This window comes from Sturnus vulgaris, chromosome 18 (genome assembly GCF_052056855.1).
Source record: "Sturnus vulgaris isolate bStuVul1 chromosome 18, bStuVul1.hap1, whole genome shotgun sequence".
In the NCBI taxonomy this organism is placed as follows: Eukaryota; Metazoa; Chordata; class Aves; order Passeriformes; family Sturnidae; genus Sturnus; species Sturnus vulgaris.
In genome coordinates, this window is record NC_142260.1 from 5,157,016 (window position 1) to 5,181,361 (window position 24,346).

At 53.0% G+C, this 24,346-nt stretch overlaps 1 protein-coding gene across 5 annotated transcripts in view; it reads right to left on the bottom strand.

Annotated features, from left to right (window-relative positions):
* Nucleotides 1–24,346, bottom strand: part of MYRF (myelin regulatory factor) — a 43,427-nt gene that overhangs the window by 3,444 nt on the left and 15,637 nt on the right. Inside the window, exons 2-27 of one of the 5 annotated variants that reach the window (XM_088175519.1) lie at nt 22,709–22,796; nt 21,670–21,984; nt 19,081–19,142; nt 16,404–16,725; nt 15,929–16,101; nt 15,602–15,725; nt 10,619–10,814; nt 9,934–10,010; nt 9,351–9,461; nt 9,007–9,097; nt 7,847–8,047; nt 7,133–7,241; nt 6,613–6,722; nt 5,999–6,159; nt 5,497–5,569; nt 4,833–4,921; nt 4,478–4,546; nt 3,899–3,979; nt 2,691–2,776; nt 2,439–2,600; nt 1,646–1,751; nt 1,473–1,543; nt 1,292–1,382; nt 904–978; nt 679–781; nt 100–174 (exon numbers count right to left, since the gene is read on the bottom strand). In XM_088175519.1, the coding sequence (XP_088031645.1) occupies nt 100–174; nt 679–781; nt 904–978; nt 1,292–1,382; nt 1,473–1,543; nt 1,646–1,751; nt 2,439–2,600; nt 2,691–2,776; nt 3,899–3,979; nt 4,478–4,546; nt 4,833–4,921; nt 5,497–5,569; nt 5,999–6,159; nt 6,613–6,722; nt 7,133–7,241; nt 7,847–8,047; nt 9,007–9,097; nt 9,351–9,461; nt 9,934–10,010; nt 10,619–10,814; nt 15,602–15,725; nt 15,929–16,101; nt 16,404–16,725; nt 19,081–19,142; nt 21,670–21,984; nt 22,709–22,796 (3,221 nt within the window). Of the gene's footprint in view, nt 1–99; nt 175–678; nt 782–903; nt 979–1,291; nt 1,383–1,472; nt 1,752–2,438; nt 2,601–2,690; nt 2,777–3,898; nt 3,980–4,477; nt 4,547–4,832; nt 4,922–5,496; nt 5,570–5,998; nt 6,160–6,612; nt 6,723–7,132; nt 7,242–7,846; nt 8,048–9,006; nt 9,098–9,350; nt 9,462–9,933; nt 10,011–10,618; nt 10,815–15,601; nt 15,726–15,928; nt 16,102–16,403; nt 16,726–19,080; nt 19,143–21,669; nt 21,985–22,708; nt 22,797–24,346 lie in introns of all 5 variants that reach the window. The other 4 variants (XM_088175518.1, XM_088175517.1, XM_088175516.1 and 1 more) reach the window with 4 other exon arrangements.

Below are 24,346 nucleotides of genomic sequence, written 5' to 3' on the forward strand. Positions count from 1 at the left end.
CACAGGACTGTGGGATGCTCTTGGTGCTAAAGCTGCATTTCCCACATTTCATAAATGCCACATTTCTCTCCTTCTGTGGGCCACGGACAAGCAACTCACCGGCTGTGCCACTCGGAAGTGGTAGGAGAACTCCCGGAAAGACAGCATCACCAGAGGCCAGCGGTGGGTGGTGTCCTGGGGAAAGGAGAGGAGATAAAATCAGGGATGAGCTTGGGAGATGTTCTCCAGGCTGGATCTGTGAGGAAATCCACAGTGCTGTCAAGTGAACCCATGGATGTTTCCCAGAACACAAGTGGGATGAGGAAGGGCTCTGGGAGCTGGGGGGGCTCAGCCTGGAGAAAAGGAGGCTCTGGGAGGAGCTTCTGGCTCTGCACAACTCCCTGACAGGAGAGGGCAGCCAGGTGGGATCAGGCTCTGCTCCCAGGGAACAAAGGACAGGATGAGAGGAAACAGCATCAAACTCTGCCAGAGGAGGTTTAAATTGGATATTAGGGAAAATTCCTTCATGGGAAGGGCTGCCCAGGACAGCAGTGGAGTCCCCATTCCTGGAGAGATTTAAAAGCCGTGTGGATGTAGCACTTGGGCACATGGTGGCCTTGGGAGTGCTGGGGGAATGGTTGGATTTTTCCAACCTCCTTGATTCCATGTGTATTTTGTGAGCTGTCCCCTTCTCCCTACCTGTGCATCTGTGGAATCAGTCGAGCTGTTCCCGCTCACAGCATCCTGGCAGGGATCACTGGACACAAGGCCACAGAGGGAGATGGACACAGCGGAGGAGGAGCTGGGAAGAGAGGACACCATGAGAGCCTGGAAGGAGGAACACGTGTCCCTTTCCCATGGAGACACTGTGGCCACATCAGCCACTCCCGGGGCTCCCAAAGGATGTGATCCATGGGCACTCACTTCATCTCCAGGGTCAGGTTGGTGTTCACGGCCGTCCGCTGGTTCACAGGGATGCGGTAGCTGAAATTCCCAGTCCTGGGAACACAGAGAGAGCATTAGGTGTCACCAGGCTGTGGGAAGGCCAAGACAGGAGCCAAAATCCCTGGCAGGCTGAGAACTCAAAGAGGAGAACTTCCCAATGTCCCAAGGACAAGCCTACCATCAAACACAACCCCTGAGGGAAAGCTGGGAGCACCAGCTCCTCTTCCCATGGAGCAGCATGAAGTGATGGCAGGAAACACCCAAGAAAATCTTAGAAAAACTCCCAGATTTTCCTATTTGCTGCTCCCACAGTGCTGCTGCCACTGAAGTGACACCAAGGTGCCACCAGCCAGCCCTTCCTGCTCACCTGCAGGCATCAGCAGCAGCGCAGTACTGGGAATGGATGGCCAGGTTGATCTCCAGGATCCGGACGGATTGCAGCACCGGGCTCGGCCCTGCTGGGGAGAGAACAGGATGTGTAGGAACAGCAAAGGCTGGAAAATCCCAAAAGCAGAGGCTGGAATGGAAAGAAGATGGGATGCACGTACCATCCGTGCCGGGCTGCTCCGTGCGCGGCCGCTCGCTCACCGGCTGCCGGAGGCTGCGCTGCTGCCGGGAGCTGCTGCGGGAGAGCGAGAGGTTGGAGATGTACTTGGATTTGCCCTGGATGTGGGAGAAGGGGGAGGAGGGGCTGGCATTGGGGCTGCCGAAGCTCTGAGACCTGTCAGGAGTCTTTGGCCACTTGGTGTAGGAGGTGGATTTCCCGGTGATGCCCCTGGATTTGGCTTTGATATTTGTCACCGGCAGGAGGGAGGGCTGGCTTTGGTCTGCGGAAAAACGGGAGAGAAAGTTGTGCTGAGAGGCAGAGAGAGGCTGGGAGCACTGGGATCACCCTGTCCCCATGTCACCTCCTGATGCTTCCCAAGTTGCCCACAGAATCTGTGGCTGCCCCATCCCTGGAAGTGTTCCAGGCCAGGTTGGACAGGGCTTGGAGTGACCTGGGACAATGGAAGGTTCCCTGCCCATGGCAGGGGTGGAACTGGATGGGATTTAAGGTCCCTTCTGACCCGAAGCATTCCAGGATTCTGTGCTTCCATTCCCTCTGTGCCCGATGGAGCTGGTGATGGAATGAGGAGGGAATGAGGTCAGACCTCCAGGTAGGGCTGCTCAGGTGAGCTGTGCCTGGTGAAGCTTCCCATGACTTTTTGCTGGCAACGTGGGAAGCTCCAAATCTTTTCCAGCCCCCACATTCCCCTGGCAACAGGATCCAAACTGCACCATGTGGGCAGAGAAGGCTATAAAGGATATATCCAAGGATAAGGATAGAAGGGGTATAGGCTATTAGAGAGCTTCCAAAGGAGTGGAGTGAGAAGGATGAAACATCTGGAGGGGAGAGGGAGCTGGAATTGTTCATCCTGGAGGAGACCTTCTCACAAGGAGCAGGGCAAGGGACACGAGGTGACACAAACCTTGGAGATGTCCCAGCATTTGTGGGAACCTGGGCTGGCCCTCACCTGTCCGGTTGGTGACATGGGCAGGGCTGGTCTCCGAGGGGACAACGGATGAGATGTCAGTGGGAGCAGCAGAGCAGCACGTGGAAAAACAGGGAGGGCTGAAACAGGCCAGCACACCACCACCAGGAATGCCAAGGGCTACTCCATGCCCCTCATCCAGGACTGCAGGGACACAGGGAATAAGTCAAGGGATGGAACCCGGTGTCCTGCAGCCCTCCCATGAAACCAGAGCCATCCCAATCCATCACCCACCGTGCTCTGGGGGGCTCCTGCTGCTGGCTCCCTTGGATGCAGCTGTGGATCGCACTGTCTGTGTCTTGTCAATGTTCTGGCTTGACCTGGAATGCAGGAAAAGATGCTGGAAACCTCCTGGATGTGGATAATAGGGTCACTTGTAGGAGGGGAGAAAAGTGGCTGCAGCAGGAGGATGGGAAGAGGAACATGGAGTAAGTGGAGATGTGGAGGAGAACAGAGTGATCTGGGAAAGGCAGGAGAAGGGCACAAGAACCGTGAAGACAGCAAGGAGAGCTCAGAAATTCCACAGGGAATCGTGTGGCAGTTCCATGTCTGGCAGGGAAAAGTCCCAGCTGGTTCAGAGGACACCAGCAACCCTCCTGGAATATGCTGGAACAGGGTGTACATGGCAGATGTGGCTCCCATCAGGAATATCCTGGGTGAATTCAGGTGCTTGGGAATCAAAAGGCTGCAAGCTCTCACCATTCCCTAAGGAATGCTCCTTATCCCCTGAAGACAGAACTGTTCCTCACCTTGTTCCTTAGAAAAACACACAATCTCCCCCCTCCCCCAAATTCATCCCATGGAATTCCAGGTGTTTCACTGCAGCTATCCAAGACCTGAGCTGAGGACACCACAGGCACCATCTGAGGATAAGGGAGATGGGAAATGGAGGGAATCTTTCTCCCAGGTCTGCAGAACAAGGAGCACTCCTGGACACCTGTGTCCATGTCTTACCTGTCCCTGACCATTGCTCCAGGTTTCTGTGGGATTAACGGAGCTTCACTCATTTAGAGGAATTTAAAAAAACACTTTGTCATCTCCAATATTTGTCTAATTACAGGGATTTCTTTTCCAAGTGAAGAGACTCAATGCCAGTCTCCCAAAGGGAATGTGGGCACAAGCCTCTGGAGCTTCACTTTCATCCCAGTCTAAATCCAATCCCTATCCCTCATGTTCCTCCACTGCCTCATCCCTTTTCCTTACACAGCTTTATCTTGTTCCCGCTCTCCCTGCAGGATGCAATTTCTTCATTTATCCTTTGATCAACTGATTTTTCCATCTCCTACTCCTAATTTCCCTTCCCTGACAAGATCCATAACCCTTCCTCCTGGAATCCCACTGGAAGTCTCGCATCCTTTTCTCTGTTTTTAGTTTCTTGGTCTTTCATGGTGCAGGAAAAAAAAAGAGGAATTCAATAATGAAATAATGAAACAGGCACATACCGTGGACACAGAGCGACCGGAATTCCGGGACCCCCGTGCCGAAAGAGGGCCAGGAGACAGGCAGTGGGTACAGCAAAGTAGCTACAGGACAGTGCAGGGAGAACAGGAAAGTGGGAAGATGACCAGGAAGACAGGGAATGAAAGAGGATATGGAAGATAAGGGGAAGGAAAAGACGAAAACGGGGAAATTGAAGACAAAGTGGAAGGAAAATGGGTTGGATGAGAAATGCAAGGAGGAGAGGAAAATGGGAGAGGGAAGAGAGAGGGAGAAAAAGAGACTCATTATCAGGTTACACGAGCTCCCAAAGCTGATCCAGCCCTGCTGCACCAGTGGGATGAGGCTGTTTTAGTCCAGCTGGAGGCATCCAAGGAACATTCAGCACATCCTTACAGGACATTCCCTTTTCCTTCTCTACTCCTCGCTTCTTGCTCCAGATAATTCAACTGCCATCAGACCGGGATGTGTGGCTGTGCTTGGCAGGGTTTGCAGCTCTGGAATTGTGCTCATCAATCCCAGTTTCTGTGCTCCAGCCTCTCCCAGGTGACCTGATCCCTCCCAGCCATTCCCAAAATACCCACCCATCGATGTCCACGAGATCCTCCTCGCTGCGCAGGCTCAGCACGTAGAGCGTGGACATGGACACCACGCTGGAAAAGAGAGAAGGGCAGGATGAGGAGGAGCAGGGATCAGTCTGCTTCCACAGGATTCCAGCCCAGGAGAAATGGATGCCCCATCCCTGGAAGTGTTTGAGGCCAGTGGGATAGTGGAAGTTCCCAGCTCATGGCAAGGGGTTGGAACCAGATAAACTTTAAGGTCTCTTCCAATCCAAAGCATTTCAGGATTCTCTGGAAGAATCCACAGCCCCTCGCTGCACACCCCGTGGATAGATGAGCTGGAGAGAGGTGATGCAGCAGCCCAGGAGTGGGGTCTCACCTGAATGCCATGATGATGACCAGGGCAATGATGGTGCCCTGAAGGAAGCGCTGGCTGATGCAGGCCTGCTCCGGGACAACCGACGGAGACTGCGAGGGAAAAAATCCTGGATCAGCTCAGGACCCCCTGGATCAGCTCAGCTCCCTCACTGCTCTGGTCCTTGCATGGATCACCCCCAGCCCATCCTGACCTCTCTTCCTGCCTCCCTAAAAATCCTGAACTCGCCAAGTTTAGAAGTCATTTAATGTCTCCATTAGGAGATGGAAAGGAAGATCATGGGAAAACTGAGGCTGGAAAAGCCCTCTAGGATCATGGAGTCCAACCCTTCCCCCAGCACTGCCAAGGCCACCACTAATCCATGTCCCCAAGTGCCACATCCACACGGTTTTTAAAACCCACCAGCAATGGGGACTCCACCACTGGAGCCCACTCCAGTGCCTGACAGCCCTTTCCATGAAGAAATTCTCCCTAATATTCAGCCTGGCCCTCCCCTGGAACAATCTGAGGCCGTTTCCTCTTGGATAAGGCAGGGAGGAGAGCCTGATCTCTTAGCTCCAACCTCCTTCCAGGGATTTGTGGACAGTGAGGTTCCCCCTGTTCCTCCTTTTCTCCAGGCTGAACCTTCTCTGCTCCTGGCACTGCTCCTTTGGGATCCATCCCTTACCTTGCTGGCGACTTTGTGGGGTCTCTTTTTGTGGGGCACGCTTCCTGCCCGGCTGAACTGGCTCCCAGTTTGGCTGCAAGGAAAAAGGAGGAATGGGGCTGAGCTGGGCAGGGATAGCTCTCCAAGCCATTCCCAGGCAGAAATGGGATTTTCTGGGAGGCAAAAGACCTCTTTGTGGTGTGACAGCCACAAACCTTTTTGGTGCTTTGCCACAAAACCAGCATAAGCAGGGTCAGGATGGAAATTTTGGAAGTATGGGAAACTCTTTGCCATGAGAAAGCCACTGACTTTAGGGAAACATGGAGACCATTTCATCCTGGGTGTTGTTGGGCTGGTCCTGTGGGAATTCTAAACCTCCCCAAGCTCAGCTCTTTAAATCTACTCCAGGCCAAGAGACACCAGCCAACATCCCACTCCTTCCTCATCTCCCTGTTCCCAATCCGAGCTGCCCCTTGGAGCTTCCTGGGAAGAAAGGGGACATTCCCTGTGGCTCTATGGGTACCTGAAGGCTCCAGAGCTCACAGTTGACTTCATGCTGTCCAGTCTCTTCAGCTTGGCCAGCTTGTGGCTCCACCTTTCCAGCTCATCAATCCGTGTCTCCAGGTTATCCGTCAGCTTGCACAGCTCCTTCACGGCTCCCACGTTCTCCATGAAAATCCTCTCCTGCCAGGGAATCAGGCCAGCAGGTTGAGGCACACCTGGATCTGGATGATCCATGCCCTCCATGTGTGCCCTGGGAGACTGTCCCCTCGATTCCCAGAGCAGCAACCATGCTGCCACACTTTGGGAAAGGTCAGGAAACCAGGTGCTCCAGGTTATCCTGACATAAGCACCTTATCTTATCTAGGAAGGGGAGATTAGGACTGGGAGCCTCCCTGCAGGAAGCTGCCAACAAGGAGCCCTTCCCAAGGGAGATGCTGCCAAATTTCACCAGCACCAGGCTGGTTCCTCCCTGCTGGTGTCCAATATCCACCCAGGGCTGCTCCTGACTTCTGAAGACCAGGCAGGTCTGAAACTCATCTGAGGGCCTTTCCCAGGCATCACACTTTCCATCTTCCATATCCAGCTCCACAATTCCCTCAAGCCAGGTTTCCCAGCCTCTTGGCTGCCACCAACCTTGTTCACCACCAGGAAGTTCTCCAGGGTTTTCCCATTGGAAAAGACCAGATCCCCAGTGTCTTTGACAGCTTCTGGGAGGATCTCCTTCACTTCCTGAGCGATGACACCTGTGTGGAGATGGAACAGTGGGATGGGATGATCCTGCACCCTCTGGACACTCTGGGAGTGACACCAGGGCTGTCCCCTCCTCATTCCAAGCTGTGCAGAGCTCCTTGGGGACCCTGAAGGGCAGAGAATGGTCAGACAAGGCTGATTCCCAAATTCTATGGATAGGGATCATCACCCCACCATAATGTACCTGGAGAAACCTTCTGCCTGTGGGAAGTGCCACCTTCTCTCCCACTCGCTAAAAAAGGGAATTTCATTAGAGTCCTTAATTTGGGAGGTGAGAAGGCCTCTCTTGCCCACCCCAAACCTGGGGGGCTGCCCTGGTGCAGAGCTGGGTACAGCCTCTGGGAAAGGCAGGGACTTCCTGAGGGACATTCCTGACTCACAGGTGTATTCCCATGGGATGTACCTGTCTCAGAGGTGCTGTCAATGCCCACTGTGGCTGCAAACTCGGGTTTGTAGTTGTAGTGCACCAGCCTCATCCTGGAGATCCGCTTTAGCTGCTCCGTGGTGTCCACCTGGGATAAAACAGGCTCATGGAATTCCCAAAGGGATATTGCTTCTGAAATCCTCACCACTCTGCCTCTAAACAGGACCACTCCCTATGGCCCATGGGAATTCCTTTGGGAGATAGCCCTGAACCCTGCTCTGAGCAGCCACAAGGACAAACTCTGGGGTTAATGTCCAGGTCAGGACAAGATCCTTGGACAGGGAAATCAGGAGACTGAGTGTCCTTGAAGAACCACAGGGAAGAGACAGTTCCCAAAACCAGGTGACATGATTATATCCAGCTTTTCTGGACAGACAAATCCAGCTGAGAGGAATTCAGAGTAGAGCCAAGCCTCTCACCCAGGCTCTGGCAAGGCCCAGTGTGGTACCTGCCATATTGAGCTTTTTCCACTTGTTTTCCACTGTTTGCTACTTCTGGCTAGCACTGGAAGAGTCAATAGACACGACATGGTGGACTGGCCGTGCTTGGGACAGAAAGAATCCTAAACCACTTCCCATCTGCTCTACAGCCATAGGATCATGGAATATCCCCAGTTGGAAGGGACTCTCAAAAAACACTGGAGTTCTTCGACTCTTGGTGACCCCAAGCCCACCTCGTTTTCCAGGTTCTCACCTCCTGGATGTCCTCCTTCACTCGGACATCTGAAGGGTGCATCAGGGACCCCATGACCTTCACATTGCCATGGACCACCAGGGCCTCATCCGGGCGGTCCGTGTTGATTCCCACACGGCCATGGTGGAACACGGTGTCTGGGAGCTGTGCCCGCTGCCAGAGCACGTCACTGTCACTCTCAAACTGCCCTGGGTTGGAAGCCTGCAGAGAAATGGAAAAACAGGGACTCAGTGAAAGGCAGGGAGGAGGGGGGAGGCAGAGATGGGGAAGGTTGGCCTCCTCTCCTCTCCTCTCCTCTCCTCTCCTCTCCTCTCCTCTCCTCTCCTCTCCTCTCCTCTCCTCTCCTCTCCTCTCCTCTCCTCTCCTCTCCTCTCCTCTCCTCTCCTCTCCTCTCCTCTCCTCTCCTCTCCTCTCCTCTCCTCTCCTCTCCTCTCCTCTCCTCTCCTCTCCTCTCCATCCCAGCTATCAGTGTTCCACCCACTCAGGACAGCAGGAAACCAAGTGACATGAATGATGCTCTTGGGTTCCACATTCAGAGCATTCCAGGCTGCCTGAAATTCCCTAAAATTCTGTACTGGGCATCCTGGAAGCTGCCTAATCCATCGTGGACTTCTTGTCTGAGGTCTCTGTTTGGGTTTTACTACTTGCTTTCATGTTTTGGAGCTGAGTGCTCCAGCAAAACCCTGGGAATGGTGCCTTTCTTTTCCCACTCCTCTGCCTTAGGACATGAAAAGCTGATATTCTGGGAAAGTGCCCAGTTTTCCTGAATCTTCTTGTTCCTGCTGCAGAGTTCCAACAACACTCTTCCCTCATTCCCAACAAATCTACTGGACACTGATCCCATTTGGAGAATGGGATTCCTTCCTTATCCTTACAGGTTCTTGAACCAGGTATGGAAAATCTGAAGCCAGAACCCAAGTGTGGACAGGGAAAGCTACAGACAAGGCAGGGAAAGCCTGGAGGAGGTGGGAAAGGTGGGAAATCAAGTTTGGAAAAGACCTCTAAGAACATCAAAGCCAACCCAGCACCACCACCACCACCACATTCACCACTAAACCACGACCTCAGGTGCCACATCCACACCTTTTCTGAATGTGGAATGTGGGAAACAGCCCAGGATGGTGCAGCAAAGGGGGCAGAGGGAGAGGACAGGGATTTACCCGGACAATGATCCGCTCGGAGATGTGGGCTGCCAGCGTGTAGTTCTGGTTCTGGGCATGTGCCTGCAGGGCCACCACCAGCATGAAGTACCTGCAGAGGGACACAGCTCAGGGACACATCCTGTGCTGGGAAGAGCCATCTCCATCCCCTCTGGAGCACTGGGCACCACGGTGGGCTCCCTCTCCTTGTGCTGGGTGTCCCCAACCCCTCCCAGAGCAGGGACACTCTTTTGGTGTCTGCAACTCAGGCCCTATTCCCACATCCCACTCCAGCCACTCTGCCCAACCCAGGGACAGGCAGATCCACAGGATGTTCTGGAGGAGGCCCCTGTGTCCTCCCTCACCTCTGGTCTGGGTTGGGTTTGCCTTTTTTCCTCATGTTGTTGGCCGTGGTCTCGCTGAAGTGCAGCCGCCCCACGGTGACCTTGGTGACCTGCTCCGGGGGCAGGTTCACCCTGGAAGGAAAGGAAAACAAAGGAATGAGTGAAGCAGGTGCCTATCTGGGAATGGTGCCTATCTTTTACACTTTTCTCCTATCTCTTCCTTCCTTAGGTGGGAAGTACACAGTTTTCCTGCACCTGGAGGCCTTGAACCCAACAACAGTCTTCCCTCATTCCCAGCTGGACACTGGTCCAATCTTGGGACCTGCAACACATTCTTCATGCCCTGAGGAACCAGGTATGGAGAGGCTGGAGCCACAACCTGGAGAGGAGGGCTTTTTTGGGAATGACCATCTCCTGGCCTGCTCCACCATGGCATGAACCGGGCACAGAGCAGGGCTGGGAGTGCAGGGAGAGGAAAAGAGGAGAAAACTGGAGAGTCTGACACCCACACAGTGGAGTGGGAGACCTCCAACTGCACCATCTCCCCACGTTCTCCTGCTGTTGCTTATTCCCTGGACACATAGGATCCCATGGACATACTCACGTGACGGGGTTGAAGGGCCGTTTGCTGCGGTCCGACTGCGACTGCTCGATGTTGATGGACTGGTTCAGGGCCTCGAGCTGGACAGAAGGATTTGGGAATGTGGCAAAGAGCACGGAGACCTTCCCCATCCCACCTCCTCCTTCCCAGCTCTCTGCCCACACTTCCATGCCTGGGTAGATCCAACTCTGAACACCCAGCCTGAGTGTGGGCATTGTCCAAGTGTTAAGAAAGTTGAGGGTAGAAGGATCTTCCCTAAGTGCTTTTATCCCTCCAGAGTCAAAGGTGAGTGGGAAGCAACCCTGAAGACAGCCAGACTGAGCCCATCCTAGGACTTGTATTTCTGTGGCCTCAGGGGATGTTTAGATTGGATATTAGGGAAAATTCCTTCACGGAAAGGGTGGTGAGACATTGAAACAGGCTGCCCAGGGCAGTGTTGAGTTATTGTTGAATGCAGAGCCATCATTCCTAGAGGGATTTAAAAGCTGTGTGGATGTGGCTCTTGGGGACATGGATTAGTGGTGGGGGAAGAGCTGGACTCCGTGATCCTAGAGGGCTTTTCCAACCTAACCAATTCCACGATTGCGTGATTCCACACATTCCTCTACTACACGAAGAGCTGGTGTTACCTGTTCCCAGCCACCCTCTTTTCCCAGCTGGATTCACCACGGTCCCTCAGCTCCATTACCTTCACTCCATGCAGCTTCAGGTAGAAGCATTCCAAGGGTTTCAGGCCCTCGGGGGTCTTCACGTACTTGGGATCACCGAGCATTCCAATGTACACAGTGACCTGGAAGTGGTTCTTCTTCTGGCACACGAAGGCGTCGTCTCCCACGGAGAAGTTGAAGCCCTTGTCGGCATCCACGCGGTACGTGAGCATCGGGCTGGGAAGAGGGAGCAGGTGAGACCAGGAATTCCCCACAGAAACTGTGGATATCCCATCCCTGGAAGTGTTTTGTGCCAGGCTGGAGGGGCTTGGAGCAATCTGGGCTAGTGGAAGGTGTCCCTGCTGCTGGATCATCACTGGATGATCCATAAGGTCCCTTCTGACCCACATCATTCTACGGCTCTTCCCATTCAGCTGGGAATGAGTATGGAGATCCCAAGCCTGGAGCATCCCTTTAACGTGGCTCACTGGGAGAAGCAGCTCAGACTGACCCACACCTTGTGGCATTCCCAGTGTCACCTCTTACCAGGCTGCACCCCTGTATCCCAAATTCCTGCTGAAATCACAACCACCTGCTCCGGCTGCTGTGGAAAAGCTTCCAGCTCCCAGCGGACAGGTCTGGAGGAGGAGGGGTCCTGGCTGCTCCATGAACACACACCAGCTGGAAAGGTTTAATCTACATCTCCTTAATGGGCTGGTTTCCATGGGAATCAGGGAAATATGTGGCCTTTGCAGCGAGTCTGTTTTGCTCACCATCCATAAAGCCCAGTCCTGGGCTGCTGGGCCCTCGGAAGGGGGGAAGGAGCTGCCTCTCATCCCACAGAACACCCAAATCCCATTGTTTTTAATTAAGGAACAAAGTAAAAGGGGAGCTCAGCCCAGCCTTGGATCTCAGGCTTAAAAATTACGGAGTACTTTTCCCACAAAACCAAACCACTTCTGACTTCCACCTCCAGAAAGACTGGGAGGGGAACAGGCGGACAGTGAGGAATGTGGCAGAACTCAGGAGACTCTGGGAAGCAGGAGATAGGGATTCTTCACTGGTATCCCTCCTTTTTTTTTTTTTTTTTTTTTGGAATAAAACCATTCTCCCTCTGTAATCACCTGAAGAGTTAATGTGGATGAGAGCTGGGGGTGATTCCAGGTTGCCATGAGTAATTCTGGGATGGCCACGAGGAACTACTCGCTCCTTACGCCCCAGGGAGTTGGGAATGCTGTGCCCTGCTCCAGACACAAACCAGGCGGTGGGAGCAGAGCACTACCTTAGCCCAGAGGCACGAGAGGAATTCCTCAACCTCCTCCCAGCCTCAGCCCTGGATTCTCCATCTGGATATTCAGGACTGGGACAGGCAGCAGAAGCTGATCCCTCATCCCAAGGGGATTCAAGTAAAGCCATCCCTGGCTGTTTTTATGGCTCCCGAGTGTTCACCACTCTTCCCAGTGTTTTTTAACTGGCAAAGCCAAGGAGAGGGAGGGTCTGTCTGAATTTCCACGCCATGGATACTTCCCAAATGGGAAAACTGATGGCTGCTAAATGTGTGCTGACAGAGGGGAGACAGGCAGGCTCCCCTTCCTCTGCCTTCTGGAAATTCCAGGTCTTTCACAATCCCCTTTCAGAGGCTCCTTATCACTGATTTTCCCATTTTCCCAATGGCTATCTCTGCACTGGGATTGATCAGAGGGAAGAAGTTGTTTTCCATGCTGGCTTTTCCAGGGAGAGTGCAGGATCCAAAGAGCAGTGTCAGGAATAAAAGGTCTGGGGTCAAATGGATTATTTGATCCTGAACATCCCCACTGCAGGGGTGGATTAAAGCAGGACAGAAGGGCAGGATCAGAGGAGGTTTTTCCCAATCCCAGCGAGGGTGAGGGGTTACAAACTCCCCACTGGGAATTGTATTGGGATTTGGCCAAGAGCAGGAGAGCAGAGGGATGCTCATGTTCCCCCATTCCTTCCTTCCAGGTTTCCCCATATCTAAACCATTCCTAAGACACACTATTGGGAGATCCCTAATCCAAAAACATTCCCTAATTCCATGCATTCCCTGATTTCTTTTGCTTCCAGGACACAAACTCCAGCTGGGCAGCAGGACACTGTCATCTCTCCACACAATCCCACCTGTGTGTCCACACCATGTATTCCCTTCAGCTTCCCAGGACACAGCCATGATCCATCACCAGCACCCTGTATCACATCTCCCAAAACACTTCCAGCAGGTCTGGACCACATCCCACTGGTCCCCATTTCCTTGGGGAGATCCAGGATGTGCAGCATGGCCAAGTTTGGAGCTGTTTCTCCAGACGCTTCTCCCAGCCAAGGAGTGCAACCCCAAAACCCCAGAGAGCACCAGTTTGCTGGATGAGGAAAGCACCTTCCCAGTTTCCCAGATCCAAGGCTCTGGCCTCAGCATGGAGGTGTTTCCATGAAAGGCTGCACTATTCCCAGCTGCCTTCCCTCAAGCTGGGAGAAGGAGGAGGGAGCTGGAATTTATCAGAGCCCACTGTCAGGGAGATGAATGGCTCCTTCTCCCAGGAGTAAATTAGGGAATTGCCCGGTTCCAGGCCTCTTTGGCTCCGCTGCTGGAAACCAGCTCATCCCTGGAAAAGTTCACTGAGTCTAAAACCACAAAATCAGAGCAAAAGGCCAAAAACATTGTATGCTATCCATAAAATTAATCCAAGGATTTCTGTCTCCTTCAACAACACAGATTCCTTGGCAAAAGCTGAGACATGGGAATCTAATCCCTATCCCATCCCCTTATGGAACATCATTTTTTGTGTGCAAAGGGAGGAAAACATGGAATAGCATTAATTGTATTTTTTGCCCTGCAATCGCTCCCAAGAATCTGGTAAGAACCTGGACAGCTTCCCATGCTCTCCCTCCTTCACCTCCTTTCTGGACTCTTTTCTTAGGATCAAGAGTAGGAAAAATCAGATAATTCAGATGATTCACATTCCTGAGGCTGTGAAAAGGTTTTGGGCACCTGGATCACAGGGAACTCAAACAGCACATCGAGACTGGGGACAGCTTCCAGCAGAAACCAGACTGGGAAAAATTATGGATCTGGATGTGGATGCTGTGGACACCCAAAAGCAGAAAGGAAGGAGACAATTCCCACCTGCCAAATTTGAATTAACCGACCTAAAAAATGCCATCATAGGAGCAAGGAAAGATGGATTTTTTTTTTTGGTGTTTCTCATAGATTATCCCAGGAAAGTACTGCACCAGAGAATGAAAGGATATTCCATTTCAAAAGAGATGTAGATCCAGCTTGAACAAGAGCAGGAAGAGTCCCCTGAGGTAATATGGAGCTAAAAATTAATTAATCAGCCTTTAACCCTTAATTCCACTCAAATCCAGCACCACAACAATGCCCACGTGGCTTCCTCAAATCTCTATGGAGTCACCTCAATGGAATTTATTCCTTACACAACAGCATGACGACCTCAATGCCTCAGGAGTGGGTTTGCTCTGGCTTTTACCCTAAATCCTGAAAGCAGGAATTAGGGAAGTGATCCCAAGATCCAAAGAGCAGGGCTGGTGTTGTAGGTGCTCTCCAGCAACTCCTCCACATGCAGCAGAAAATATCATGGAGTTTGTCTCTGCCAGTGCACCTGGGGACACCAGGGTGTATGAAAAACCCCTGGAGCTGGGATAGAAATGCCTGGAAATGGCCAGGTACAAGCTGTGATGTGTTTGGGATGGAAAATCATTTTCCCAGAGCAGGAAGCAGCGAGAAGGAAAAGGGAGGCTGGAAAACCAAAGGATAAGAGGTGACATGTCCAGACAGAGGTGACAGGAGGTGGCAGTGGAATTCCTGCACATGGAAGAGGGATTTGGGGGCAGGATCCATGGGAGATGCTCATCTTTCCCATTCCCACCATCCAGAGGGAGTAAACTGGTGGAGAGCAGGGAAAGGTGCAGGATGGCTTTGGAGCTGCTGATACTCTTTGATGGAAATGGCTTAGTAAGACAGAAGGAATTGTCTTCCCAAATTATCCCTCTCCTGCTGTGGGGTGGGAAAACAGCCACAGAGTCCAAAAGAGGCAACCAGCTCCAACGGAGAATTCCCTGCCCTGGCGTCACCATGAAAGATGGGATAAAGACTGGATGAGCAGGTTTGTGTGGGAAAGCTGGGACTCTGCCCCCACCCTTAGAGCCCTTGGCTCCCACTCCCAGGCAAAGTGTGATCACAGTCCTGGGTTATCCACAGGCACTGGAGCATTCCCTGCTCTGTGTCCCCCACAGGACCCCAGCTGGCAGTGTGGAAAGAGGAGGGAGGGAATTGAGAGGGAACAGAGGGTCCTTGGGAGGTTCCTGGGAGCCATCCCAGGAGCTTGCCAGCTCTCTGTCACCTCCCAGGAATGCAGGGAGGATCCAGAGTGGTTTCCTCCTGAGCACTCCTCCTTCCCAGTGTGCTGTCTCCACCTTCCCATTTCTCTCTTCCCTGTCTTGGTCATCCCAGCCTTCCTTTCTGGCCTGTCCACCACTTCCTAGATTTCCTAAATCCCTTCCCTCTCTTTCCTTCCTCCTCTGCCCCCACAACCACTCCCATTCCTCCTCCTCCTCCAGCTCCTTTCCATGCTGCTCAAGCTGTTCTGAAGTGGCTATGGATAACCTCCAGCCACCCACACTAGGAATTCTCAATCCTAAATTTAAAATCCAGAATTCTGGTAAATCTAGGGAGAGAGAAAAGGCGCTGCTGGTCCCAAACTTTCCTCAGGACAAGGCTGGATTTGCCACGGTGAGTAAGGTTTGAGTGGCTGTGGAATTGTCACCAAAGCTGCTGAAACGCCTTCTGCTATTTCTTAATTATCCATAAAAAGCGTGGAAGAGTAATGTTCCCAGTAGGAAAGGGGCAGTGGGGAGCATTACCTCCACCACAAAGCCCAGCCCAGGGAGATCCTTATCCCATATTTTGAGTGGGATGCTCCCAACCCCAGCCGCTTGCCACTTGCACGAGGAATGTGAATCCCACTTTTTCCAGCAGTGAAGGAATTACTCACAGCTCCTTGTAGTTGGCATCATACAGAGTTGCCCACTTGTTCTGCTGGTGTGGCTGCCACTTGATGGACTGGAAGTTGGGATCCAGGTAGGAACCATTCAGGCTGTCGTTATCCTGAATTAGACCTGTGGAGAATGTTAAAATTGATTAAATCCTGATTTCACTCACTGGACTGAGTATCCAGAGGGGTGGGAGCCCAAGGAAATGACTGGAACTTCCAGGGCAGCACCAGATCCAGGCCAGGGGTGAATCCCACAGGTTGGCAACCATCTTCCCTCCTCCCTGGTGCGGTGGGAATGGGGTTGGAATTCAGGAATAGCGGGGGTACCTGGTGAGAGTGCACCCGGCTGGTGCCAGGGAGGCGTCTGGACACGATCGGGATTGAGGGGCACGGATCCCATTCCTGGCTCCTGCTTGATCAGCCCATTGAGCATCTGGGCATTGAGGGTGTTGGGGGGGGACTCGGAGTGTTTCCTCTTCTTGGCAGGATGCACCGGGAGGCTGTGGACACCGCAGGGAATGGAGAGTCAGGGGGTGACAATCCCACAAGGACAAGCAGGATTTCACATGGAAAACAACATTCCCACAGCGCTGTCCCACACTGCCCAGTCTGGGTCACCCATGTGCTGAGCCACATCTTTAATTCCACACAATCCTGGAATGGTCTGAGTTGGAAGAGACCTTAAAGCTCATCTGGTTCCAGCCCCCTGCCACGGGCAGGGAACCTTCCACAGATTTCCCCTGGTTTGTTCCCACCATTGAACCCCACACTTCAGGCATTCCCAAACGATTCCCAGCCTTACTCTGCTCCGTGCTGCTGGAGGAGCTGGTGCAGCATCTGGGATTGCTGGGCATGGTGGAGCTCGGCGGGCGCCATTCCCGGCCCAACGCCGTACGGAGGCATCAGGGGCTCGGCTTTCAGGAACATTTCCCGCTGCAGGCCGGGAAAGTGGGAATTGTGCTGGGGCTGGAGGGGGTGAGGGGGTGGTGGGGGTGGTGGAGGGGGACCCTGGAGGTGAGGGGGTGGAGGAGGAGGTGGTGGAGGAGGAGGAGGGTGCTCCAGGCGGGAAGGGGGAGTCATGTGACACATATTTTCGGGAGTCATGGTCCGGAGGAGGTGAGGATCTGGAAAGGGAGAAAGAGGAAAAGTTAGGAGTGTTCTGATCCCAGGTCCAGCACTGACTCAGTTATCTTGGATTCTCAGCTGGATGAGGCTTGGAACAACCTGGCTAGGGAAAGCGTCCCTGCCCATGACAGCGGCTGGAATTAAGGTCCTTTTCCAACCATCCCAAAATTCTATCCTTCCATGGGACAGTAAGGGAGAAGAGTCAATGGAATTACCTGAACACCCCCAGCACTTCCAGGGAGGATTTCTGAGGGGGCACTTTAAACATTTTAACTGAAACCGGGAGGAGACTTTGATCCCTGAATTTAAATAAATAAAAAGGGACATTCAAATGTGATTCCACCTTTCTCCTCCTCTATTTGGAATGGGATACTAAAGCCATTCCATAATTAGAGTGGATTTGACTACACCAGTACCAACAGAAATGCTTGGGGTGTGGAGGGATATGCAAATCCATGTCCCTTCCTGCCCTGCTCCTCATCACCTCAGCATTCCAGATCCACTCCCTTCCATGGGCAGGGACACCTTCCACTATCCCAGGTTGCTCCTGTCCAACCCGGCTTTGAACACTTCCAGGAATGGGGCAGCCACAGCTTCTCTGGGAAATCCATCCCAGGGCCTCAGCACTCCCATAGGGAAGAATTCCTTCCCAATGTCCCTCTGGCAGTGGGAAGCCATCCCCCCTCATCCAAAGTCCCTCTCCAGCCTCCAGCCTCCTTTTTCTTCAAAACAAAGCCCATCTGTTTTCCCAGCCTTTCCCTGATATTTGCATCAACCTGTGCCTTCAGGTGTCCCCACAGGACACTGCAATCCCAGCAGGAATGAGGGACTGACTCCTGGGATGTGAGGACACCACAGGGGAGGAAGAGACAGAGACTTTGTTTTAAGTACAAGACAAAGCTTCTTCATTCTCCAGTGTGGAAAACCGGCTGGAAAACGCATCCAGGGACTGGCAACCAAGGCAGGCACAGCCTCAGGGAACATGGAGAGGGCCGGCAGGGAAGGATCTGTTGGATCTTTCCAGGCTGAGCTGGATGGACTTTGGCCTCAGAACACCCAGGCAGGGGCTGAGTAACGAGGCCAAAGCGCTTGACCAGGAATGGGAAAACTCCTCCCGTCAGAAGGTCTGGAAAACTGGAATGTGTTTGTGCTGGGTCCTCCTGCTGAAGGCAGCCAGGGCAGGGCTGCTTCCACCCATCCTGCTCCTTTCCAAGGTTTTCTGCTTCCCGCTGGGACCTCTCAGTGCCTTTTCCATGCACATGGAACTGATTCCTCCCTCCAGGCTCAATCCCAGCTCCTTTGGGAGCTGCCTCAGGGACAGCCCAGCCAAGGACAGATAGGCAAGCGATGTGCTTGCCCAAGGCATTCCCAAATCCAGGAAAAATCATGTCCAGGAATGTCATCCCAGCTTTGTGGGTGCCCTCCTGAGCCTCCTCTCCTTCCCAACTGAGCTCTGAGCACTCCAAAGCTGCTCTCCCCATGGTGAACAACCCGGCCTCTTTGTTATATTTAAGGAAGGGCCAGGAGGAATTCCAGGGATTTTTTTTAGCAAGATAAACAGAACTCTTGACCTCTTCCATCAAAAAAAAAAAAAAAAAAAAAAGAGCAGGCACTGCTCCGGTGGGGACTGGGCTGGAGCCTGGGGAAGAGGGTGCTCCTGCCGAGGGGGAAGGGAGACCAGCACAACCTTCCCTCCTTCCTTCCCAAGGAGTTTTTCCATGGAAGAACACTGAAGGTCACCAGAGGGACCAAACAACCCTCGGTGGCTTTCCTGGGGGAAGGCAGGAGTACCTTGCAGCGACCCTGGAGGGTGTCCAGCTCCCTATGCCATTCCAGTGGGAGCAGAAAATCCTTGGGATCATCTGGAGGGGAGGGAAAGGCTGGGAAGGAACTTACTGCAGAATGGCGGGTTCATGGCTGCTTCCCAGAGGCAGGTTCCATGTCAGGGACGCGCTCCCGCTCCGTGTTCCCGAGGCAGAGGGCAGGACAGGGGGGATGCCGGGCTCCACATCCCACCCCACCACGATCTCCCTGCACCCACAACTCCCACCACGGATTCAGCGTCCGTGGATTCTCATTCCCACCACGGATTCAGCGTCCGTGGATTCCCAGCTCTCCTTCTGTGCCGGTCCCTCTCCCCTTTCCCAAAGCCGGGAGCGGAACAATGGGCGAAAGCCGAGGGATATTTACTAACTGATAATCTCCCCACGTACTGCAGCCGCCTGTTTTCTCCTGGCTGATAAAGATTGCAGAGCCAACCACTTCCACGGAATAAAGAGGGGGTGGATGCTGGATTTGGGGTTTGGATTAGGTTTCTTTTTACCCCCCCCCTTCTCCCTTTTTGAAGCACTTACCGTTCACCTGCTGAGGGGAGTAGGCTTCCGATCCGGAATCCGGGGGAGAGTCTGGCAAAGTGCTGCGGAGCAATGGGAAAAGAGAAGGGAAAGTCATTTTAATCCACTTTCCAGCACAACCAAGAGGTCCAGGTGAGTGCAAGCACCCTCCAGGATCTGGCAGGGAATGCCAGAGGCACCTGCAGCAGATCCTGGACACCCTGAGTGTGTCCAGCTGGGATGGCCATCACTGTCACTGTTTCCACTGGAGCTCGGGAATAGAGATGTTTTGTTGAGCTGACAGTGAGAATTCCAGGGAAAAGAAGCCAAACAGAGATGTATCTGCTTCCCAGGGAAAGCTGAGCTTCCCATGGAAATGTCAGTGCTCAAGTGGAATCCTGGGAAGCTGTTCCAGGCCAGGCTGGAAAAGGCTTGGAGCAACTTGGGATAGTGGAAGGTGTCACTATCCTTGGCAAGTGCTGGGACTGGATGGGCTTTACAGTCCCTTCCCATCCAAACAATTCCATGATTCTATGAAATGAGAGGCTCTGGGGGATCTGGAAAGCCCATGGGATGGATTTTATCTGAGCAGCACCACAGCTCCTGCTGTATCCCCCTGGATATATTCCAACATCACCAGGAGCAGGATTTGGCCCTGACTATGAAACACAATCAAAAAAAAAAAAAAAGTGGGAGCTCCCAGCTGCCTTTTCCAGCACATCCGTGGCTCAGGATGGCAGGATGGGGTCCTGTGTGGTGGCACAGCAGGGATGGGCAGGGAGACCATGACACATTCCCATTTTCTACAGGAATTCTTTTCCATTCACCCATCCTACACCATCAGCTTTATGGATGTGAAATAATCCCAGACAAATCCCAGTGCTCCTCGGATGAAAGCCAACCAAAAAGCAAATGAATCAGGGAGGAAAAGCACGGGACACACTGCCCCAACTCTGCTCCTGACAGCACCCACAATTCCAGCTGGGAAGCAGGATACAGGATCTCCCTGGAGCAGAGAAACCCAAGGACCATTAATTGGATTCTCCATGAGAAGTAGCACACAGCAGGGGCTGGAGGGGAATGAGGTGATCCCAAAAAAAACCTTGCCATACTTCCTTCATCCTCCACCTTGGAGCACCTTTCCATCATTCCCTTCCTATGCCTGGCTGGAGCATCTATTCCCAGCCTTACTTCCAGGCTCCTTGCCATGCAGGATCTGAGTTCATACTGTATTTCCTATGGATTTATCAGGATTTATGTACCAGCAAGCCAAGTTTTGGCCAGTAACAAAAGGGAAGAGCACAATTCAAGGAATCCAGGAGGCTGGAAAAGGTGGACACTGCAGAATTCCCAAAGGGAGGCAGCATGGATGTGCCCAGTCCAAGGGAAGGGTTTGGTATCCACCACATTGCCCCTGAGCACACGATGGGATGCTTGGGCCAGGAAGTGGATTCCATTATCCTTGTGTGTCCTTTCCAGGATATTCCATGATTCTCCACTGGAAAAAGCCTGGCACAAGGGAGAAGAGCCATTCTGGAATGCTGAGGGAATGCTGCCATCAAAGCTGATCCAGCTCAGCTACATCCAAACGAGGTCTCCATCTCTGACAGCAAGGTGTAATCCTCAGCCATGACATCCTGCAGAATTCCAGATGCATCCAGAAGGAAAGGACATAGCAAGGCATCACTTCATGCTTTTGATTCCCCCTAAGCTCCAGGTATCCTTCTGGGATCACTGCAAGGGAAAACTCCCTGGTCTGGGAATAAAAGAAAGGCAGATTTTCTCAGCTTTCTGGGATGTCTTTCCAAGTTCATTCAAAGGGTGAAAGTCATTGGCTGAGTGTTCCCAATTTTGGGAATCCCCACGTTGTGCTTGCTGGCAACACTAGAGGGCACAAGGCAGAGGGAGAAGAGCCAGTCCTGGAGCCATCCTGGCCTCACTGTCCTTGCATCCATAATCCCATGGAGAAGGCTGTCCAGGACAAACACCACCTCAAGATCCAGGCTGGAGCACAGCACAGCACCTTGGGATGTTAGTGTTCTCCTCCTTCCATCCCAGAGAGCAGGAACCACATCCTTTCTCCTCTCTGGAATAACTCTCCAGTTGGGTTCATCAGCAATCCTAAAACCCGCCTTTCCTCTTCCTCAGAGCTTGTTGAAAAGGACACATCCAGCTCAGATCCATCCTTTCCTTCTCTGGAGAGGAACATCTACAACATCAGGCCATGAGAAGAACATCTCCCTGCCCAGTGCAGTGAACTGGGACACTCTGGGGTAGTCATGGGAACATCCCAGAGACTGAATTCCATCCCAGAGACGGAATTTTGTCTCGTTCCAGTTTATTCTGTGTCTCTTCCTCCTTAAAAACTGCTCCAACGTTCTCCCACCTGTAGATGTCCAGCAGAGGTATCCAGTACTCTACGATGGCATAGGGGATGTTCCCAAAAAACCTTCTGGGAAGCTTCAGGATCTCCACTTGTCCAAAACCAAGGACTTACCACAGAGTGACACCGCCACTGTCACTGCTCTGTGGGACCCTCCAGGTGCCACCAGCCTGGAGGAACCTCCATCCCAGCACCCACCCTTATCCCACCATCCCATTCCCGCTTACCCAGGTGCATAGGAGGCCTTGGGCTCTGATTTGATTGGAGGGACCACATTGTTCAGGCAGTGGCCACCCAGGAAGCCCTTGGGCACCACCATGCCATTGTTGTTGTTGCAGTTGAGGTGAGCTCCATAGGGATTGGCCAGGAGAGGACCATGCCGGATGGGGAGCTGGCTGCTGGCAGGAGGGAGGTGGAGGGGAGTGCTGGGAGAGGGATTGCTCACGCTGCTGATGGAGCTGGCAGGAGGTGCAGGGATGCTGGCAGAGCTGGAGGGCTGGGGGTGTGTGTAGCTGGTGGGAGCTGGGATCTCAGGGAAGCAGCTGAGGGAGAAAATGGGACAACATCAGAGGAACAGGTCAGTGGGACTGATGGAAGAGTCCAAAATCCACCCTGGAAGTTTTAGTGCCCAGGACACAGGATCTGCTCAGTGTGCTGCTCCAGCTTTACAGACCAGCTATGCCAAAGATCCCACTCCCACCCTGCTCCCAGATTCCCTTGGTGCTCTCCAGGTCTACTCTGTTCTCCTTTCCAAAGTTGGGGGCAACAGGGAGATCCTTCCCTTCTCCACACTCATGTAGTCCTGGGGATTTAATCTGAGCTCCCAGTGCTCAGATTAAGGAAAAGTGTTTATGGTGCCTTTGGGGGATAAAGAGAGGGAATAAAAAAGACTGGGAAAACTTGAAGGTAAGAAGCCAGGAAGAGACAGGAGAAAGGGCTGGGAATGATGAAGGAGCAAAGAGCAATCCAGGAAGACTCTGGAGGGGAAGAAACGATTCCTAAATGATTCCTCAAATTTCAGGGCTGGAAAGTGCTCAACAGGTTTCCAGAGAATCTGTGGCTGCCCCATCCCTGAAAGTGTTCCAGGCCAGGCTGGACAGGGCTTGGAACAACCTGGGATAGTGGAAGGTGTCCTGCCCATGGCAGGGGTGGAACTGGATGAGCTTTAAGGTTCCATCCCACCCAAACCTTTCCAGGATTCTGTGATCTCTCCATGGAAAATCACAATGAACTCTGTTCCTGCTGTGGAGCAAGGGAAGCACTTACATCTCTGGAGAGTCTTCCTTGCTGATGTACTCTTCCAGGATGCTGGTGTCGATGTTGGATGGTTCCAGAGCTCCATTGATGTCGTGGCCTGGAGGGGAGAGGAGGTGGAAGCATGAGCTGAGAGAAGGAAAGAGCCTTGGAAACACCACCAGACCCTTGTGCAGTCAAGGAACTGATCTGAGAATCACGGAATGGGCTGAATGGGACCTTAAAGATCATCTCATTCCAACTCCCTGCCATGGATAGGGATGACTCATTAGATCAGCAGATCCCTGGGGACTGCCAGCTGTCCATACCCTCTGTATCCTGCTGTAAAGCCTCATCCCAGGATTCAGGGCACGTGGGACAAGCCAGGGTGGGGACACAGACATAGACATGGGGACTGGATCCTTTGGGATCCCTTCCAACTCAGGACGTTTTATGATTCCCTTTGGACACCAAGGAATTTCTCCACCACAACTCTGGATCAGCTCCCGACCTTCCTCCGTCCCCTCTGCTCCACGGGCCCGCAGTGGATTTCCCTGTCCTTTCTCTGGAGGGCTCCTCCCCCCTTCCCTGCCCTGTTCCAGGGAAGCTGGGCAGGGTTTTGTTGACAGAAAATCCTTCCTTTATCTGTCTCTCCCAAGTGGGAGTCCGGAGGCCGCCAGGGCCGGAGCCAGCCCGCGGTGCCAAAGGCACTGCCAAAAAGTGGAAGAGAAGATCCAACTCCCCCCGCTCTGATAAGGAAATCAGTGAAAGCCCATCCTGAAAGACCCCACGTGAAAGCCCAGGAGAAGCCCCTGACCCCCTGGATCCCCCAGGTTCCCGGGAAAGGTCACCCACTGATCCGCAAAGGCCGGCCCGGGGGGCTCCAGCCCACCCCGGCCAATTGCAGCTCTCCCTCTGCAAATCCCTTTCATACCAAGACAGGCAAATCGGCAGAAATAAATCCAGCTAGGAATTCTGCCAAGAGGACAGGGTGTGTGTGGATACAGGGATCTCTGCCTTAGAAACCTTGGCTGGAGGTGGGGGAGAATCCCGGGTAACTGTTTGTTTTTGGGACATCTCCGTGGTCACCCAGGGACCGGGGGGACAGGGCGAGGATGTTCTTCCATGTGAACACGGGATCCATCTGGAGCAGGGACACACAGTGCTGCTTCCAGGTGAGCACTGAGGTGAGGAGAGGACAGAGCAGGCAGAGCCTCCGGGATCTCCAGTGTGGAGTTGCAGATCCCAGGGGAGCACAGGGGTGGCTTCTGTCCCTCCACTGTGACAGCCACATCCTGTCCCCAAGTTCCTGGGATGTGGTAGCTCCAGCCTCTTGTCCTTGGAATTATGGGAGCTCGCTGATGGCCATCCGTGTGTCCCTCACTCATCCCTAAGGATCTCTGTCGTAGCCTGCTCCCAACACTTCATCACAAACACATCTCTCCGAGCCCTCACAGTGATCCCATAACATCCCAAAAATCTCCTGCCAAGGATGAGCACTCCAGGAGGGTGGGAATCCTCCCCGTGCTCCGTTACCTCCCTCTTAGACAAAAAAACCTTGGGCTATAAATCACAGGATGCCTTTGGCAAAAACCCACCCCAAAGGCCATCAAGTTTCATCCCAAGTTTTGGCATTGGGATCCACGATCAAAGCAGCAAAAAGGGTCCTTG